We start from the raw sequence: 20159 nt of genomic DNA on the forward strand, positions 1-20159 counted from the left end.
CACAGAATCATTTAGGTTAGAAAAGACCTTTAAGATCGAGTCCTACTGTAGAGCTCAGTGTGTCAAAAGAGTTCAGTGTGTCATCGAGTCCAATCCAGAGCTCAGTGTGTCAAAATGACTCAGAAAGAGCTCACAAAGGTAAGTGCTTTATTTCAAACTGTATTCAGACTTTATCATCCTCCTTATATATTTCTGTCTCTCCTGGAAGAGCCTGGAAAAACAGATGAGGCTTGAAATGTGCCAGATATGGGTATTGTCATGTGAAGGTGGCATCATATGCCAGATAAAGGGATTTCTAGATCAGATTTAAGAGAAAGAATAAAGGAAAAGAACATTTTGATCCTGGAATTTAGAAGGTAAAGAAGTATTAGAAGCATTTCTAGGAAGTCATTCAAAACAGTCTTGGCTTGAATGGGAAATGGTGTTGCAGCATCTCTGAAGATAGGTATCTCAATGTGATCCAGTTTAGCTTTACAAACATGAAGTCATTTAACTTGTCATCCCATGCATGATGTGTGATAGATATGAGAATAACTTGTTCTTTTTTAAATCTGTAACTTGTTAAAATGACTAGCTATCCTTTTCCAAGCTACTGCACAGGGACTCAGTCTGGTAACGCATATGGAATCCTTCAGGGAAATACTATTTCTGATGGCACAATTTGAATTCTCCTGTGTGGGTGGAAAAGATCTGGTCATGTTAAGTGTGAGCCAGCAGACTATTCCACCATGCTTGAAGGAATTGTCCGTCTTGACCTACTTGGTAGTCCTTACTGCAACCCATTAAATGAGATGCTAATACTTGGACCTATTTCAAAAGTGCTTCTGTTTTACTGCCTTCCAAAAGGCATGAGAGAAGGGTAGGTGCTACTTTAAATAGTGTATTTGAAACTTTGTTACACATTGGTTTTGTTGTTCATATGTTTTACTGTTTTCTTGTTCATCACCTGTAGTTTAGACTAATACTGGTAAAATTACAATTTGATCCTCTACTTTTCATCTTCACACACCATTGAATGAGTGGTTTTCACACTTTCACAATCATGTATTTCTGCTGGCCCATTTCCTGCAGATGATCATATCTTTGCACCTTTAGCTGAAAATACTGTAAGGATGATGTTTATTTTCCTGTTTAATGTGGTTTCATGGGCTGCAGACCATGACTTCATGGATGACAGATTGGAAAACTCTCTTACACACCATTCCAAGTAAGGGTTAAAAGCAAAAATGATCTATACCTTAACCCACAGCTCCTTTCAAAACATCTTACATGTGATATATATTGCCTTTCTTCCAACAAAATCCCTGATTACAGCAACAAGACCCCTAAACTGCAAACGCACTGGGAGAGAAGCAATAGTATCCAGCTTGTTGCAAGATCCTAGCAGAAGCAGATAATGGGCAGGCACAGTGGGACTATGTCTACATTTTGATAAATCTCCATCTACTTTATTTAGATTTCACTTTTGCTGCAACAGAATCTCTCTCAATAACCTATCTCTCTTTACATTTTTGCCCAAACTATCATCTTGAGAGGCTCCAGTGGAGCTTTTGGAGCTCTGTGTGAACTCTGATGTAAAGCTCTCCCGCAGTGAGAGATCAGAAATGCCATGTGTAAAAGCAGAGACTCCTTTGAGAACACTTTGGAGACAGAAAAGCATCTGTTTCCTAAGAAAGTTTTAAACAAAATTGTATTGAGTTAAATGTAATATATGATTAGGTATTTCCTTGGGTGATGTCACCAAGTTATTTTTAGACTTAAAACCTCCCACAAAAAACTCATACCAACATTACTTGCAAGTCATGTGCACAGTAAAATGCAATATATTAAAAAAAAAAAAAAAAAAACAAACCCTTGTTTCCTTTTTGTTACTAAATGAGCATTGTTCATTAGCGGTTTATATTTCATTCAGAACATGAATGTTTCACCACAGTTCCTTTACACCAGAGTTTCAGAGATCATTAGCAAAATTGAGGAGGGAGAGAGGAAGAGAAAAGGAAAAACTATACACAAAACCACTGTCGTGTTTCAAAGATTTTTCCAAAATCAATATTTTAGCAAGGTTATATTTGAAATAAAATTGAAATACATAAATGCATTGATATAACCACTTTTGGAGTATAGGTTGAAAGAATGTGTTATAGCATCAGAGAATTCTGGGGCCTTATTTAGGAAAGCAATGTTATACTTAGATTCTTTGTTAAGACGGTGCTTGTGCATGTACCCAACTTATCTCGGTAACTTGAACACATACATGGTGCATTCAGTTCCACTGATCTCAGTTGATCATATGCTTAAGTGGTTGGAGACATTTTTCTGAACTGGAATTGGAGCTGATTAAGTATCATGCATGAGTAGTTGACTACTCTGAACTAGTAAACCCGAGTCTTAAAGCTCTGTCCTGTAAGCTGTTAAGTAGGAACAGATTTACGTTGTTGAGGAGGACTTTCACTGACTTCAAGGTGGCTTGTGAAAACCTGGATGTCCACCTTCCTGGGGAGGCGTACATTATTGCTTACATAAATAAAGACAGGTAATGGTGGCCTAGATACTGTCTTCAACCACAGGTTTGTGGACCTTGCATGCATCAAGTATGGAAGAACAGCATTAAGTTGAATCAGACTATAAAGAAGCCCGTGAGGTTCCTCTGTCAGGTAGGTTCCCTTCAAGTATGACTGAACTGTGTTTAGGCTGTCTCAGGTGGATGAAAGGCAGAGTAGAAATAAAGCAGTTCCAAAACCAGCTCTTCCTCCACTATATATACACAACTGCGGAGTTTGGGAAACCTGACTTTCATACTTCAAGAGAGATTATTTGTTTGCATTAATTGATAATATATTCTGCTACTCATATCAGAATAGGAAGAGAAAATCAGTTAGCAGCTTTAGAAACATATAGTATGAAAATTAGGCTCTACTTCTGCAAGCATTTACATGTTTGAGAATTCCAGTAGGGCTCCTTAAGTTCAGTGGAATTACTTATGCATAAACCACAGAAAGTATTCACAGTACCTGACCTTAAATCAAAGATTTTTTTTTTTTAACTATTTGTGGCATACCCTTTAACTAATATAACCCTATGTTGGGATTTGGCATTTTGTTTCTAAATGGTCTAAGCCACTGATGTTATTTAAACTTCTTCCGAACTTGGGAAGAACCGCAAAGTGATTGATAAATTGAAACATTGCACAACAAAGGATCTCCTTCTCACTGTATTTCAGTGTATTTTCTCGAAATTGTTTACCTTACTAGATTTTTTTTTTTTCTGGTTTAGCATGTCTGTCTTTGCTTTCTTAGCTTTGTTCAGGCACTTACCTTATTAGTCAATGAGGAAATAATCTTAACATTACATGACCACCAGAATGAAATCATTTGCTCTTCCTAGCATCGTTAGTGTCCAGTTCAGTAAGAAGCCTGTGATCTAGGACAGTTAGTTGTGTTGCGCTGTAATTAAACCAGCTCATTTACATGACAAATTTATTTTGAGCAGTGTACTTGTAGAAAACAGTAATTTGAACATAACCTGCGTTTGTTGTGGGAATCCCATAGCAGTGACGTCTCCTGAAAATTTGTAGTACCAAATTGCCTGTGTATAAAAGTTGAGCATGTTTTCCCTAAAGTCACAGAAAATCATAGAATGATGAAAGCTATATTGCTTTCCTGCAGTCTGACTATACTTAGTTTTTATTGCTTCCTGAGCCCATGAGAAAACTCATAATACATTTAAAACCGATGCAGGCATGTTGGCTTCCACTACTTTTTCTGGAGGTGCTAAAAGGCTCAGTGCTGCAAAGTGCTGCTCTCCCTCTGGTTCTGCTGATTTTGGTGTGAGGTTGGAGGGCCCAGAACTTTCTAGTCATCATTCAGAAATGCACAGATTTGGGCCTGAAGGAATTCTTAACTGGGTCATCAAATCTGAGTAGCTTTACAATTTTTGTTGTGAGTACTGAAATTGCCATTATAGCTACTAAGGTCAAGATATGCCTGGAAATATCTAGGGGTGTAGCAGGCGGTAACTCTACTTCCATCTATATGAGACAAGACTGATCTCAGTGGAAAAGTCATGGAAATAAGGAACATTACGTTACAGGTCTTTGGTACAGAGAGATACTATGACAGTTTAGAATATGTATCAGATAAAAAATACGAACTGCTCTTGCATTACCCATTTATCCCCCAAAAACATACTTTGCATTTGCAAAGATAAGGTTAATAAATAAAAAAATAAAAAATAATTTAAAAACCCCAACCAAAACAAAAAAAACAAGCAGATACAGATTTTTCGGTGAGCAATAGAAGAGAGTTATGTGTCCATTTAGAAGACATTTCATCTGTTACTTTAATACAGGCTCTTTGTTCTTTTGCTTTTAAGCCAACACTGCAACTTATCAAAAGATTGCATTTGGAAAAAACCTCTTAGAGCATTTTTCTCATATACTGTAGCTTAAAAGGAATGTGTGAAATTCAAGATTGGAAAGTATTACACAAAAGTATTCTTTTCCTTTGTTTTTTTTAAAACGTATTTTTCCTCAAACCTGCCTCTCTACCAATGCCTTTTTCCCACAAGACTCCAAAGGAAAAATGATATCAAATGGTAAAATCCTGTTATGTTATTTCCAGAAGAATCCATGGAAATCTTGAATATGATTTTATCATTTGCACTGTAATGTTCCATTGCTAAAAGGAGCAACATATTGAAGAATATTCAGTTGCTGAATACTTGATGGTAAGCAAAAGCTGATGTTTCTGTGATTACAAAACACTTAGGAATTTGTAGCACCTCAGATCTATTGTATGATAATAGGAGTTAGAAATGGAAAACTCCTGTTATATCAGCTTGACCATCTCCCTGACACCACCAGATTGTTGTCTTCATTGTGGTACTAATTTGCAAATGTCATAAGCCATGTGGCTTCCACCACTTCCCTTGGGAGAATACATGGCATCAAAGCGGCCTTGAATATTCCTTTCCTTGACTTCATCTTCTTGATCCTCTTTTATATCTCTTCGTTGCACTAAATTCCTAATGTTGCTTTGCCTTTGGCTATTTTATTTCTCTCCCTCCCCTCTTTTGTGTTTTCCACAAAATCACACAATTATTTATGCTGTTCCTTTTGGAATTTCTTCTATTTTGTTGTATCTTTCTGGTACTGAGGAGCCATGGGCTTATGTGTACCGTAGGCTATAAAGAAAATGTTGGAAATCTCTACTGGAGAAACTGACGTTTACGTATGAAGGTACTAAGTTGTTTTGTGGCCATACAAGTTAAACATGCACAAGAACAACAGCACAGGCCCTAAATGCAAGTCTATATCAGACTCATCATTCACAAAAATGTGGGTTTTTTCCCCTATAAACACAATATACTTTTTATTCTATGTTTTACTGAAGCTGATGTTGGGTAAAGCCACATATAATTTGCATGTATGTATTGTAGCTAAATTTGTTGAAAGCTTCATTCTGACAATTATATCATGCATATTAAAAGGATAACTGCACTATTTTGACTTAAGATACAGGTACACACTAATGAGTAGAGAGCTCTGAATAACTGAGGGTTTTTTAAGTTTCTGACTTGAAGCAAAAAAAATAGAAAATTTATTATTTTGGAACAACCTCCAATGATTGATTCAGGTTTCTCTTTTTCTCCTCAAATGAAGTATTTTGCTTAGACTTTGTATCTGCTAACTTTTTTTTTAAAGCCATTATATTAAAGGAAGTTTATTTGCAATACTTCAGTGTGAAATCAAAATTCAAAAGATTTTGAAAATATCAAAAATGCTGTAATTATTTACTTTTTTTAGCCAAATTGATCTGACAAATTCAGCAGAAATTTGACTGATGGTTTGTTTGACCCGCATTTGCAATTTTTTAAACAAAATCATCTCAGCTGAAAAGTTTGCTCTGTATTAGCTAAAGTTACATAGGTAGATGAGGAATGTTTGAATACTAACGGGGAGATTGTAGGTCTTCAGATGTCAATTATGAGCTGCAGCCAACCTATAAGAGTAGAAATTGACTGTAATATATGTATCATATCCGTGAAGGATCTTAGATCTTCCTGCAGGCAGACGCTGGGTGGCTGTCTCCAGGAGTAGGATTCACTGCCATTCATATGAAAATGGTGGAAAATCTTGCCCTAAAGCTAACCTGCCCCTGGAGTTTTGCCTATCTGTCATGGTGATCACTTGTCTGGGAAGATAAAGGATTTGTTAATAGTCAGCTGGCTGGTCGGTCTGTCTGTCTGGGAAGTCAACAAAACAGCACGACGACTGATTACTATGGCATTACTTCTCCCCAGGAAAAAGCGAAGAGTTACGTCTTTGCAAAAAAGACCCTGTTTTTAATATATTATCATTTGTCTAATCTCAATGTACATGGCCCAAATATTTGTTAGTTTTTTTTTTTTTTTCCTGACAGCAAATTATTAAAGAGCCAGCATTTCTGAAAAGCTTAGTAGGATTTTGGGTTGCAGTGAATGGGAAGATACAAGCATGACAAAGAATACATTGAAGCACTGACATTTGTGTGGCCATAATTAGTTACGTTTTAGATTTGTATTGTGTGTATTTGCCTTAGAAGCCATTGAATTAATTTACCACCCTAACAAAGGTTGATAGCTAATTAGAAAGAAGGGAGGTTTGGCCACTGAAAAGCAAACTCGTTTTTTAGGGATTTACTTCCTGGCAAGAAGTATCTGATCCAGCTGAAATGTGTAATTTGTGATTTCTTCTTATGATCATCTCTAAATGAAAACAACCATTTCTCAAAAAATTTGCAAGCTTTCCTAGAAAAATGTCCAGGATTTGATAGGTGATTGTGATAAGCCAGGTATTTGGAGAAAATAGGCATTTTTCATCCACAATTTTGGCTTCATTGAAATTACATTTCCCACAGTAATGATCAATGACTTCATTTCAGATAGGTAACTGCTTTTTAAGCAGCTTGTCTTCCTGCAAGCATATTCAGTTTGCTCTGTAATAACTTTTGGATTTTTTTGTTTTGTTTTGTTTCCTGAATGGAGCTTAGAATACTGTTATTAGAAGTGCTGCTTACAGAGCTCTACGTTGCTTCAAACTAACCAGCATCCCATTCCTCTTGTTCTCTTCTTGATATCTATAAATGTAAGCTAGATTTGGTGTTTTGGCAGCTCCTTGTTTCTTACAGAATGTGTTTATTCCAGCAGAGTGTGTGTGTGTGTATATATGTGACCGGGGTCATTAAAAGAAGCAGCTGTGCGCCTTGGGAATCTTTGGTCATGTCACTGGATGTTTTTCCTGATGTTCAAATTTGGTAACTTTGTATTAGAAACATTTCATATGTCTTGGGCGTTTTCCAAATGCGAAGCAGAAGAAAGATGTAAAGAAAGTATAGAAACTTTGCAACATTATAAATGTAGGAGTCTGATTCTACCATTTACAGGTTGAGTACTTGATAATCCCAGGAACTGTGAATTGGTGCACACCTCCTTACCTTACCCAGAACAGATGGGCAGTAATTCAATCTACTTGTTCATTCCTTGGACCCATTGGTGGCAGCTCTAATGCTTTTTAGGTGTTTGGGTTCTCAACAGAAAATTTTGTAGTAGTGATGTGTATGGGTACGTGTGTGTGTGTGTGTGTACACCATACAATGTAATGAAGGTTGAAGACAACAGTATTATACAAAACAAGCACAGCATAAGTTATTAATTATCAGTATAAAATTAACGATAGGGATATTTAGTTGCAGTACTTTGGAAAACAAGGAAACAAAGAAATTGCCTTGGAAGGGACACCATAACTTTTCCTATCATGTCCCTTTTCACAGTCAGCCTGAGTTGCCACAAGCCCATGTCTGCAGAGTCTCCATTGAGGGCTACTGCCCAGGGGCGCGAATGCACAAGAACTTTGTAAGGTGTTTAAAAGTTAATTAAAAAAAAAGAAACATATGTGGACATTTGGTAAATGTTGCCTTTGCCATTGTTACCTCCTTGTTATCTCCATTGTGTTACACTGCTATTACATGTCACTATTAAGTCAGACTGACAAAAGGAAGATTTTTAGCAAGGTTTTTTAAGTTTTGTGGGAATAGATCCTGCTATCCCCAAGGTAAAAGCTGCCACTTCTACCCTCTGCTCTTTTGTGGCAGTTTGGAAACTTAACTATTGATAGCTTCGTATAGGTTGGACTTGTCGTGTTAGTTGCAGTTAGTAGGGGGCATATTTAAGAGTGAGTGATGGAAACTGTTGTTTCACATTATCCATCCTGTGATGTATATGGTCCCTTAGGACAAAGAAAAGTTCACCGAATGAAGTCCTTTCTGTCAGTCACACTACTGCCTACACGAAAAGCAAATTTACTTGATTTACACAATTCTTTAATGAATGAGTCAGTCCATGCTTCCCACTCATTCAGCTACCATCACTCCCCTTTCAGATACAAAACTCTCAGGATTTTTAAATTATGTATGCGGTGATCAGTGATTCACTGGTGACTTAGGGGGCAATGGTAAGGCTTACTCTCAGTTTATTATTCCATAAAAAGTGATATAGAATACTGATGAAGTCCGGTTTCTCCCATTAAAGCAGTGTAGGAAAGTTTGTAGCTTGTCCATCATGGTGATCGATCTTCTGCACCGCATTAGAGTCAATTTTACATGAATCCCTTTTGCACTCCAACTGAACTGTGTAAGTTTGCTTGGGGTAAGCAAGATATTGTTACTTTCTTAAACTTTCTGAAAAACCCTTTGGATTGTGTTCATGGAATAAAGACTAAATACTAAGAAAAAGGAAGCTGTATATATTTTCTCAAGCAGTTTATAATGATAAAGAAAATTATTAGCAGTGAATAGGGGGGAGTTCTTAAAAAGAGAATTATCGTGATTTTCAGAAATGTGGCTTGAAGGTGCTGGGGAAAAAAATCTGTCGTCTTTTGTTAATAAAAAAGCAAAAAGAGCTATTAACTTTGGTCATTCGGAACATTTAGTTTTGGATCCAAAATTTTATGAAAAACAGTTACTTTAAAGCTGTAGTTTGTTCTAAAGCTGTTTTATGTCAGGTCTAGAAATAGCAATATTAACCATCAGGCCATGGGACGGGGTGTTTTTTTCCTCTTTTAAGTGGGAATAGCTGAAGAAAGGGGTGCCTCCCTTCTCTAACTTAATCTGAACTCAAAATAACTTTTGTTGTCTTGTTATAACAGCCCTTTTTCTGAGTCACTGTATGAAAAAGAGACTGGGAAGCATTGAATACTGTAGATCAAACACTTCAAAGCCAACTTTGACTTAGTTTTATACATGCTTCAGAGTAGACTAATGTACAATAGTATCCAGGAAACTCAGCCAGTAATTCATAAGAGTCCAAAATGTTCTCCTTAGGATGAATCATAGCAGCATAAATGATAGGATTGGAGAAGATCCTTTAGGTCATCCAGTTCAAAGCCTGTGTATCTTCCTCTTCACTAATCCCCACTAGGATTTCATCTACCCTATCTTTGCAAACCTCTCATATCCTTGACTCAGCCCACCTCCCTGGTTAGTTTCTTCCATTGCCTAGTTGTTTAACCTGAACATCTTTAAACCTTACACCATCATGCTTAGTGTGAACAATTTATGACTACAGAAAAAGATCCTTTCTCCTTCCTTCTGCCATCATGCTCAAATTATCATCCCTCCCTTTAAATGTGTTGTGAGTTTGGGGTTTTTTTTTCCCTCTAGCTGCATGAATAATAATTCCAGGAAAGTTGGGTTTTTTTAGCTGTCTTTGATGCTTCTGTCACTGTAACTGATTTTCTTTGAACTTTCAGTTTTCAAGACTTAAAAATACATTTTGATCTACAAATGAACTTTCTGTGACTCAATGATATGTATGCATTAAGTCATGCTTTTCAAGAGGCAAATTAACATGACTGAGGTATTCTGTGTCTTTGTTTATAGAAGCTGCTTTCATGAGGGTGCTAATGTGCTTTGTTTGACAAATACACAAAACAATTTGAGGGATTTAAGTGACTGAAGGTGGAATCTGTTTTTGATCTCAGATATACGCAATCTCATGTTACTAATCAGGATATTAATTTAATCATATATTTTAACTCTGTTTTGAAAACTTACCTCCAGAAACTCCTGGGGTTGCCTACTGCAGAGGAGTTAAAATTTATCATTATTTTTTCCAAAAGCAGCTTCCCAATTCATAACTGTGTTGATAAATAGAGATAAAAACCTTTTAATATACATTTGTCTAAATGTGTGCTCAGACCAGTATTATTCTGATACGATTTTTGGGTGATCTATAAAATGAAACATTGAGAACTTCATAATGGGGGATATGAAGATGGAAGGAAGCTTTTTGTCCTGATGAAATGAGGTAAAGGAGCCTTAATCCACAGATTTTTTTAATTTTATACCCTGTATTTCTTAGGGTCTGCCTAAGCTTGTCAGAATATACTGATGATAAACATCTCTGATGTTAATCATCTCACCTACTGTGATATAGCATGTGCCAGTTAGATCAATGTGAAGTTTATGTTGTTCTCCTAGATGACTAATAAATATTGCATGTTGAAAAAATACAGGGTAGAGGTGGGAAGCCGGATTATTGCAAGCCATGTTTTCATAGTGCCTCCCATTTTGGAGTTACACAATAAAAATAGCTGCAGTCTGTACGTCACCTGTCAGCTCACCTCTCCCACAGTTTACTCATGGTAGTTCCTTGATCCATGCAGAAGTATTCCAGGTTCCCTATAGCCATGTATAGTGCTGTCGGGCAAAGCTGTGTGAAATTGAGGTAAATCCTGCTATATTACTTCAGTTCTGCTAGCCCATAATTACAGTTAATGCATTAGGTTTAGTGGATCCACTGTGTTTCATGAGTTTGAAAGTAACCATTTTGGCATGGCAGTTTGTGGAAATAGACACAAGAGTGATTTGTAAGAAGTCAGTGTTGTGGAAATAACAGGTTTTGAAAGCAGTATCTTGGGCACTACTTATGGCTCAATTTTTTTTTTTTGTGTTACAATTTTATAATTACATTTTAATTTTTAACATGTTACATATTCAGCCTAATAAAGAAAAAGATGCATTAGGATATTATAGCCTTTTCATGAAGATTTTTTTTCCCCTGAATATCTTTGTAAACCTCCCTTCCTTAATTTCTGTGCTGTTATGCTTCTTAGATGTCCTCTAGCCAGTCCTCAAATGTATTGAGGTTGAGGGCACTGTGCAGTGGCAGTGTCACACATCTTAAGTGTGCAACTTAGTGGGCAACACTAATGCACAGATTAGTGCCTCTTGGTCTCTGGTAAATCTGCAGCTCTTCTCGTCAGGTACAAAGAGCTGACCATAATCATACCACCTTTTTGCTCTTTCTCATCCGAAATATGTGCGTGTCCAGCTTTTGCAAGAGTGTGCAGAAACCAGTTTCCTAATTCTTGTGAACTCTTTTCCTTAATTATAGTGGGAAAGAAGATATTCTCCAGTATCTTTTTGTGTAGTACAGAGCTGTAAGCAGCTCCAGATGTGATCTCAACAAAGCTATATAGTCAGGAACAGTATTAACTGTGAGCTCTCCAGTGGCTTCCGTGGTCCTGTGCTGCATTGAGCTACGTGCGGTATTTCACTGCAAATGCATGTCTTTAACAGCTTTTTCTACTGTGCTACTTCTGCAGGGCTTTCCTCAGCAAGTATCTGTGTTTAAGATTGTTATTTCCGTGATGTATTTCAAGCGATATCTCCTTTTATCTTCTCTCAGCCTTATTAATCTCTTAGTCCTAGCGCAATGTTTCTTTCTCCTCTTCAGTATTTGTAGCTCATCTTGGTTTCTTATAATCCACACATTTCATTATCACGCTACCTACCTCCTTCCCCTAGATCATTAATGAAACAAGATGGGACCTGCTCCTGGTCCCTTTGGCATCCCAGCATGTGCTATGTGATAAGAGTTTTGAACAAAAGAACTACCATTTGAGGGCTGACCTTTGTAAACCCAAATCAGCTTGTAACATGGTATTTTTAATTGTCCTTTAAAAAAAAAAAAGGGAAAAAAAAAAAAGTAGAAACTTCAGTAAGGGGAACTTCTTAGCCCCTTGGGGGCCTTGGGCTTCCAGCTGTTGCTGAAATTTTACTGCTTTAGTCTTTTGTATCTTGGCAATTTTATCCTTGATCTCCTGCTCTGTTAGCTTCACTGATGCTTTGCTTCAGCCTCAAGGCTTGAGATAAAATTTGTTCAGTTTAGTACCATCAGCCATGAAAACCATTGTAAACACTGAAATCACCAAGCACAAAAAAACATTGATAGTGTAAAATAAAAACTGAAAATAAATCTAGATGTTTTTGTTCACGTGGAATTGCACGGATCTAAATGAAACCATATTCTTTTAAAATTACGTAGATTGTTGGTGCTAAATTTTGTGTGAACGTGATTGTGAAGGCAGTTGGCTGACAGGCGACTGGTGGATTGGGTTTAGAAGACCTGGATGCTCAAATTTTTTTCTGCTGACCTGCTGGATTATTTCACTTCACTGGGTGTGTGCATAAAAGCTGTGTGTTATTTTTATTATTATTAATATATCATTTGGAGATGGTGCAAATTTATTTTGGATTGCTTTACGTTCATTAGAAAAGGATTTAACTTAAATCATTTTCAACCTAAAGTAATAGTTGACATTAAGAAACTTCTGGGTTAAATAATCAATTTAAATTAAAGTTGTGCAAGTATGTGCGTATAGAAATTTGTGTGATTATCCGCTGTTCTTTTTCTCCCTAGATATTCCAACAACTTTTTATGAGTTTCTACTCACTTTTTCCAATTCTGTCAGGTTCATTATTGCAAAGATGCGTCCATCTTGGATCAGATATTAATCTCTTGCACTGATATTTGAAAATAGGAAACGCATACTTTCACGGTTTAAGACAGAAGTTATCTTCAATACAGGGGTTTTGCTATTTTCCCCTTGCCCAAAGTGTTAGTCTTATATAAAAAAATGTCTTTGTTAATGAGTTTATGGAGCCTAATTTTCTATTGTTTTTCAATTTGTATTGTCAGTTCTGCCTGGAAAAAGGGGCAGGCAAAATGCAAGCAGATTGGAGTAACTGTATCTCAGATCATATGCCCAGTTGTTGTCTGCCATTTTTTTCTGATGTAAAGTAGTCTGTGATTTTATAGCTTAGACTGTATCATCCATCACATGCATAAAAGAGCTGATGTGAAATTGCCCTTATTGCCTTAATTTTTTATATTTCCTAAACTTGTGCTTGAATTTGCAAGTTATGCATTTTTATCCTAACTGTTTTGCATGTAATGAATTGTTTCCTTCAGCTATAACCAAGGCTTTTACAGACTGATGGAATCAACAATACGGTGCATGTAGTTGCCAAGTACACTGAATTTTAAGCATCTTCTTTCTCCTTTATAGGTTTGTCTGAGGATGCAGCAGAGGAAACAGAAAAGCCATGAAATCTGAAGACGACCCTCAGGAGGAATTTTTATCTAATGTCAAATGCATTTGTAATGCAGCAGTACCAATCCATTTTACCCTGTACTGATTGCAGCTTCCGGAAGGAGAGGACTGTGCTAATTTATACAAAAAAGTTCCATTCCAAGAATTTTGGTTGGGTCTCCCTGCCAACTACTAGCATCCTTTCTGTGAGCGAAGTTTAAGCACTTACCCAACTGTGATAGGGGTGTTGTGTTACGTTTTGCGATATATCAGCCCTTTCTAAGGATTCAGTTGATTGATCAAAGACTGTTTACACATAGCTAAAAGCAACCTTTGTTTCAGGATATGTTTTATCTTTTTTTTTTTAAGATATTCTGAACTATACCTCCCTTTGAGATTATATTAACATTTGTTATATCACAGTTTTGACAAAAGATAACTATCTCGTTTCCTCCTGTACTAACATTCACAATTCCAGACAGCTGAATTCACCACCAGAAGAAAAACTGGTAATCCATCACCTTTTTTTCCCTCTCTCATTGCTTATACAGACTCCTGCTCTCTAGAGATACAGAGTAAAATATGGTTACTGGACATAAAGGGCAAACCCTTTTGCCATTAACTATGTCACTATGAATGTAAATAAAGTTTACACTGTAAGTACCTTGAGCACAGCAACACATGGATCTTTTTATGGTTACCTGTGATTTCTGTTTGTCTTGTCAATCAGTCTGTTCTAGTTAGGGGTAAGAATTTCAAAAGTAACTAGTAATTTTTGAGTGCCTTAATTTTTATTAATCCAGTTGGAAGGTGCTTTGAGGGTTGAGTTTTTAGAAAGTGCTGAGTATTCACCTTCTGAAAGTCAGGTCCATGCAAGGTGCCTGAAATGCAACACCCAAAAACTGAGGCAACCTTTGAGAGGACCTCAGCCTACGGTTTGGAAGCATTAGGCTCATGTCTGGATTCCTGAGAGTGAGTTGAGATATCGATAAAAGATACTTGGAACTGAAAATAACTGAGACCTGGGTCAAGTGTAAAAACCGGCATGTGAATGAGGCCTCTCCTGACTGTTGCTGGTTCATACCAAAATACAAGTTGCAGTCTTTTGGATGGCAGATACAAAAAGCACTACTGGTCTCAGGTTAGTTTCTGGTGGATGCAATTGCATGAGCCATCTCCGCATCCCATGCTCCTGTTGGTTTTCTCAACAGGGGTTCATCAACTCCTGTTCTAGCTGTAGAAGAGGTTTCTCCAACTCACTTTTGTGCTGTTTCAGCAGAGGTTGTGACAGTTGCTGTGGTCTGTGCTAGACTTGATCTGTGGATAAAGAGGAGATGTTATTTTTCAGGATGTCTTAAGCCATCAACATTCATCATCTCCATATCTACTTTCAACCTCTTTGCATCCACCCCCAAAACAAAACCAGCTTTGCACCACTTGTGCGTCTGCTGCTTAACCCTCTGGTCCTACTCTGGCTCAGTAAATGTGACATAACCATGTTTCATGGAGCCTTTTTCAACATGTTAGCTATTAAATAGAGCTAAGTGGCCAGGGAACTGGGTGAGGCTTCTGATACCTCTAGGACTGAAGTGGGCAGCGACTCACAATAAAAATGACTCTGTCCCCCAGGAGACCTCAGATATCTACAAGTTGTGGGGCCAGAAATCTTGCTTCTTTCCCAGGAAGGAAAAATCCTACCCCCTGCTTGTTATGGAGTGATTCTGCTGGCTAAGTTTTCTTCACTCTGATCCCTCCCCCATGGTTTTTGTCAGGAGGGTGGTATCCAACCCATTGTCAAGGTACCCTGCTGCGCTGTGAAAATTACACAATAAAATAATCTCCTGTAGTCTCTGTACACATCTCAATGACCAAAGAAAATCCATGGAGAACTAATCAATTACTGTAGCTATTAGGCTTAAACTTTAACTATAGATCTCAAATCTTCTTTTGTCCTCTTGTCAGCAACTACTAGGTAATCTAGAAAAATCAACCACAGTTACTACTGAAAGCCCATACCAGAACGGGGTAGAATCCTGGACCAAAGAATCCTAAGCTGTAGGCATATAATATAGCTGGAAAGCACACTACTATGAGACTTCTGTGAAATATATTACTCTGTCACTATTACCATTATTGAATGTGATCCCAGTGCTCAGAGCTGCCTGGCTTCACTGGGAGCTTAGGGTAAACAACGAGTAGGCACTCAGGTCAATTATATCATCCACTCTTATTTAAGTTATATTCTGTCATTTTAAGATGTAAAGCTCAGAAGCACTCTTATTTGCCTTTTCTGCTCCATGCTTTGTAAAATGAGGTCTCATGAGAATAGTTTTACAGAAGGGGGAAAACATACTGGTAATAAAGAGAGAGGGGGAAAAAAAAAGGTAGGACTGTCTATAGTAGTAATGTATGACCTCTTTGTATATTGCACTAAATTGCGGTATTTGATAGTATCATCAGGATTTAAGAGAGAAATACAGTTGCATTGAGTAAAAATTACTTAGTTTCCCCCAATGCCAAATAGTCCATCTAATTCAGAGGAAGGAAGTCATTAGCAGCAGGCTAAGAGGAAATATTGTAAAGTAATTCTTAGCAGTTCTCAAACGTAGTTTGAATGTTTAAGAAAGTTCTTTTTGGCTGGAAAAAAGTCAGGCCAATTACAGGAAGTTTTGAAGTTGGAGAGTTGGCCAACTGAAAAATGTAAGGAAACACTGCTAGTTTGGGGGGACCAAACGTTTGGTTCTCATTGACGATGTTTCTGAGGCCAAGACAGACATTGCGGGCCAATCAAACTATCCTGAACAGGATTTTAGAGTAATGCCTGGTCAGCTGTTCTGGTCAGCTTAAATATGCAGCCTGTCTGCACATCTAGCTATTCAAGGAGAATTTTATATGTTTAGGTGGCTCACAGATAAAAATGAATTTTCAATGGTGATTTTACTGAAATTAATTTTGTATACATATATCTAAAAGGAATTTTGTGACATTTTGAAAAGCATGCTGTGAGTCATGGCAACTTTATTATATTTGTGCTGTAGCACTTTGAAATGCATTTTCTAAAATAAGTCCTAATGTAAAATATATATGTTTTATTTCTGTTAAGCTCTAGAAGTATTTACCTGTTTATTTTCTCAGTAGTTTGTTTTCTGAATGTTATTGCCCAAGGGCTTTTCTTTCATTTTGTTTTTGTGCTGTTGCAATTTAGAAAAACAGATTAAAACAATTGCTACTCTGATGATCAAAATCTGGAGGTCTGGGCTCTGCTGATCTTTTGGGCTTTGAACACAATGCTGACTTCAAACTAGGACTGTGGTTTCCAGCCCCAGATTGATTCTTCTGTCCAACTATTATTAAACTATGACACAGAAAAACAGCATTTCTTTACTTTCAAGGGGCTGGGTTTCACTTTATAATTTCTTGTCTTTTCTTCTTCTTCAGCATTTACTATACAGCGAGTATTAGAGATGAGTTTCAATATTCTTGTATTGCTTGTAAAGAGTAATTTACTGCTATAAACTGAAATTTGCTGAGCAGAGATTATATTTCTATGTGAAGTCCTTCCAGCATAAAAAAAAAAAATACAGGTATGCATTATATTGTATAAGTATCTTTCCTTCTTATCAGAATATCCTGTTTATAAATCATCTATTAAAAAAGCTGCTGCAAAGGTGCTGTAAAATATATGACGTACTCCTGAAACCAAGCTTCTGTATTGCTTCTTTATTTGAAATTAACCTTGAGTTTCCCATAGCCTTGTTTGTTGTCACCCCTTGACATCATGCTGCTTTGTTCATTTACTCCCTTGTAACATAAGGTTCCTCCAGTATTTATGTGATACCTTCATATGCTGTTTGCAGGTGACAGTTCCTTTGCTCCTCAACAGTAAAGTTTGTGTAGTTTTTCGCTGGTTCGTGAGCCTTGATCCTCTTGAGGGGGCAGAATGCCCTCAGCTCCTGTTGAAACAACTGGGAGGCCAAGGCACTTGGTGTCTACAGGGCTGGGTTTATAATTAGCAAAAGTGACCCAAACTAGAAGTGTTTTTGAGTGCCTTGTTTCTATGAGAATTTATTCTAATATTGCAGTAGTTCAACACAAGTTTGATATTCATATAAAGACTGAAAAACACTGCTTGGTTTAGAGTCTGAAACTCCTCTGTACTTGTCTGTCTCCTGTCTTGTAACTTCTTATAATGGTCAATAGTATCAGGAATGATTATTTCTGTCCCTCTCCTTTGCAAGATAGTTAGCTGTTTGCTGTATAGAAGCTGCTAATTTGGGGGAATATGGTTTATCCAGGAGACCAGCAGATCACGGCAGAGACACCTAGCACTTTTGTTAGCATTAAATGTATAGCAAGTGATTTAGTTAATCATGGGATGGAAGCATAACCCAATTAATTGATTTGACCTTGTGTTCTCTGGCAGTGTGTCCTGATTGCTGTATCTTAACATCTGCTATAGCAAGGAGTACAAACAAATGCAACATGCAAGCACATTTAAATAAGTATAATTGTTATTTTAAAATACTGTGGTATTTTTCAAGAGTTTCATGGTGTTGAAAGCAGGAGAGGGAGTAAAATACCATTGTATTTTCATATGCACTCATTGTAGGTTGACATTTCCTTCGCATGCACTGTCATGTGCTTAGATTTACTATGTGTGTATGAGGCATCCATGCTTGCAGCTGAACCTGCTGTACTGAAGATTTCAGTATCCATCCTCGTTCTTAAAATGAAAGGATTGAGCAAAATCATGTTTTTATAGCAGGAAAAAATCACTAAAGTAACCAGGAGCCCTGGAAAAGATCCACACCCTCAGGCTACAGCATGTTAAATTGATGTTAGCTCTAATGGGAGTATTTTCCATTTGATATAGCATGAGCATATTGTATTATTATTCACTTGTTTGCTAGCACCACTTTAACACTACACTCTCATGATAAAAAATAATTCTTTTGGAAATTATTTTTGGCAAAACCAGTTAAGACTCCAGAGCAAAATGATAACAGTGTTTGATAAGATATTTTGATTCATCTTTATAAGCAGAATAGAGACTTGGAGTGCTTCCTCAGTGGGAATAATCATTGCAGATCATAGCTCACCCTCCACCACAGCTCCAGCTGGGTGCAGACTGACCGTGTATTCAGCTGCAGAAACAAGATAAAAGCTGTTCCGATTATGTAAGCTGTTGCCTGATCAGAAATCTTGAAGGGAGGTCAGTCATCCTGAGTCATTACTGTAACCTGATTAGAGGCCCAAATCTACTTTCGTTGAATTTAACTGAGTATTTTGCCATTGATTTTGACAGGAGAGCATCCATACTCTTCTGCTGGAGGCTGCATGTCATAATAAGATGATATATAAGCACCATTTAACTCCTAGCTAGATGATATAATAAATTATGAGGGTCGCTCCAAAAGGTACTATCCCCAAAATACAATATGCATGAGGGTTAGCTAGTCAGTATTAATTAAATAGCTGCTGCATTCCACCCCAGAAATGGTTGCTTCTCTATGAAGAGTGATGCTGCGTGTGAAATAGGCCCTTGCAAAATAAAACCCCAGAGCATTTTATACATGTTACTTCAGCCACTTACGAGATGAAGTCACTCTCAGGGTGATGTATAGCAGCTTTTCAACAACCAAAGCAGCACTATTAAATAGTTAAGGAAATCTAGCAGTGAACAGCATGTTCCCCTTCTGCTCCCTAACCAAGAGAGTATGGGAGGGAAGTATTTCCAGGACGCATTCTATTAAGAAGAATGCACTTACTTAATTTGGCATTTGATCAACAGAAAGCTTGTCCCTCTATCTTTTAAAAAGTTGCCATGTTTTCTCTAAATTGATGATGTTGTTAGTATTACTATTTCCTGAATTTCATGTGCTATTCAAAAATTGGCACCTCCAGTCTCCTCTCATTATACTGAGACATTTTATCATTGTTAATGAATGTAGCATAGGTGCTATTCTTAGACAACCTCAGGAAACAACAAGGGTTTTGATCCAAGGATGGCTTGGACCAGTCCTCTTTACTTTGCTAAATCTGATGAGACCGTATCGCAAAGTCTACAGTGTGTTTGGGAAATAAGTAAGTTTTTATTGTATTGATTTTATTACTTTATTCATTTTAAAGGATAGACCAGTTCCACAGCATCTTGGAAGTGTTAGAGAAGATATGAAGAAGTTGTTCTGTAACGGATGATATTCCAATTCATTATGAAGCAAGCATTCAATAATTAATAGTTACTTCAAGTGCCCACAATGTATTATGATCATGGTTGGATTCAATTACAAGATACTTAAAGGGGATTATTGTACTTTTTCTTCCCCTGATGGTATAATGAAGTGGAGGCAGTTGGGATCCATAAATATTGGAGAACAGTCAAGTTGCTACATATATATAACAGGAACTGCTTTTTCCAGCTGTCTGGATGTGTAGCATCTTCCTTCTGCTTGAGCAATGACTGTAGCTGGGAACTGGTGAGAATATGGCTTGGTTAACATGGCATGATTGCTTCTGATCCAGTAGAAACAGAGTTTCTCTTGGCAGCATATTTGAGTGCGATGTTCCAGCATTAACTAGGTATTTCATGGTGGTACGACGCGTATCTTTCATCATGACACTGGACAGCTGCTTTGCAGACTTCAGGGTGCAAGTCCCAAAAGCAGTCGAGAGGTGTGTGACTTGTGAGGGGAGTGTTTTGCCCATTGCTCTGGGCAACAGTATTTCAGCTGTAAGGATTTGCCCCTTC

The 20159-nt window shown here is 37.3% G+C and overlaps 1 protein-coding gene across 4 annotated transcripts in view; it reads left to right on the forward strand.

The window, feature by feature from the left end:
* The window catches only part of BBS9 (Bardet-Biedl syndrome 9), a 328501-nt gene extending 311387 nt beyond the window's left edge, over positions 1-17114 (forward strand). For all 4 annotated transcript variants that reach the window (XM_076330847.1, XM_076330846.1, XM_076330849.1 and 1 more), the window contains one exon: positions 13388-17114. In XM_076330847.1, coding sequence (XP_076186962.1) covers positions 13388-13428 — 41 coding nt within the window. In that variant the 3' untranslated portion in view covers positions 13429-17114. The remainder of the gene's footprint in view (positions 1-13387) is intronic.
* The last annotated feature ends 3045 nt before the right edge of the window (positions 17115-20159 follow it).

The sequence above is a fragment of the Aptenodytes patagonicus genome, chromosome 2, assembly GCF_965638725.1.
Source record: "Aptenodytes patagonicus chromosome 2, bAptPat1.pri.cur, whole genome shotgun sequence".
NCBI classification, from domain to species: Eukaryota; Metazoa; Chordata; class Aves; order Sphenisciformes; family Spheniscidae; genus Aptenodytes; species Aptenodytes patagonicus.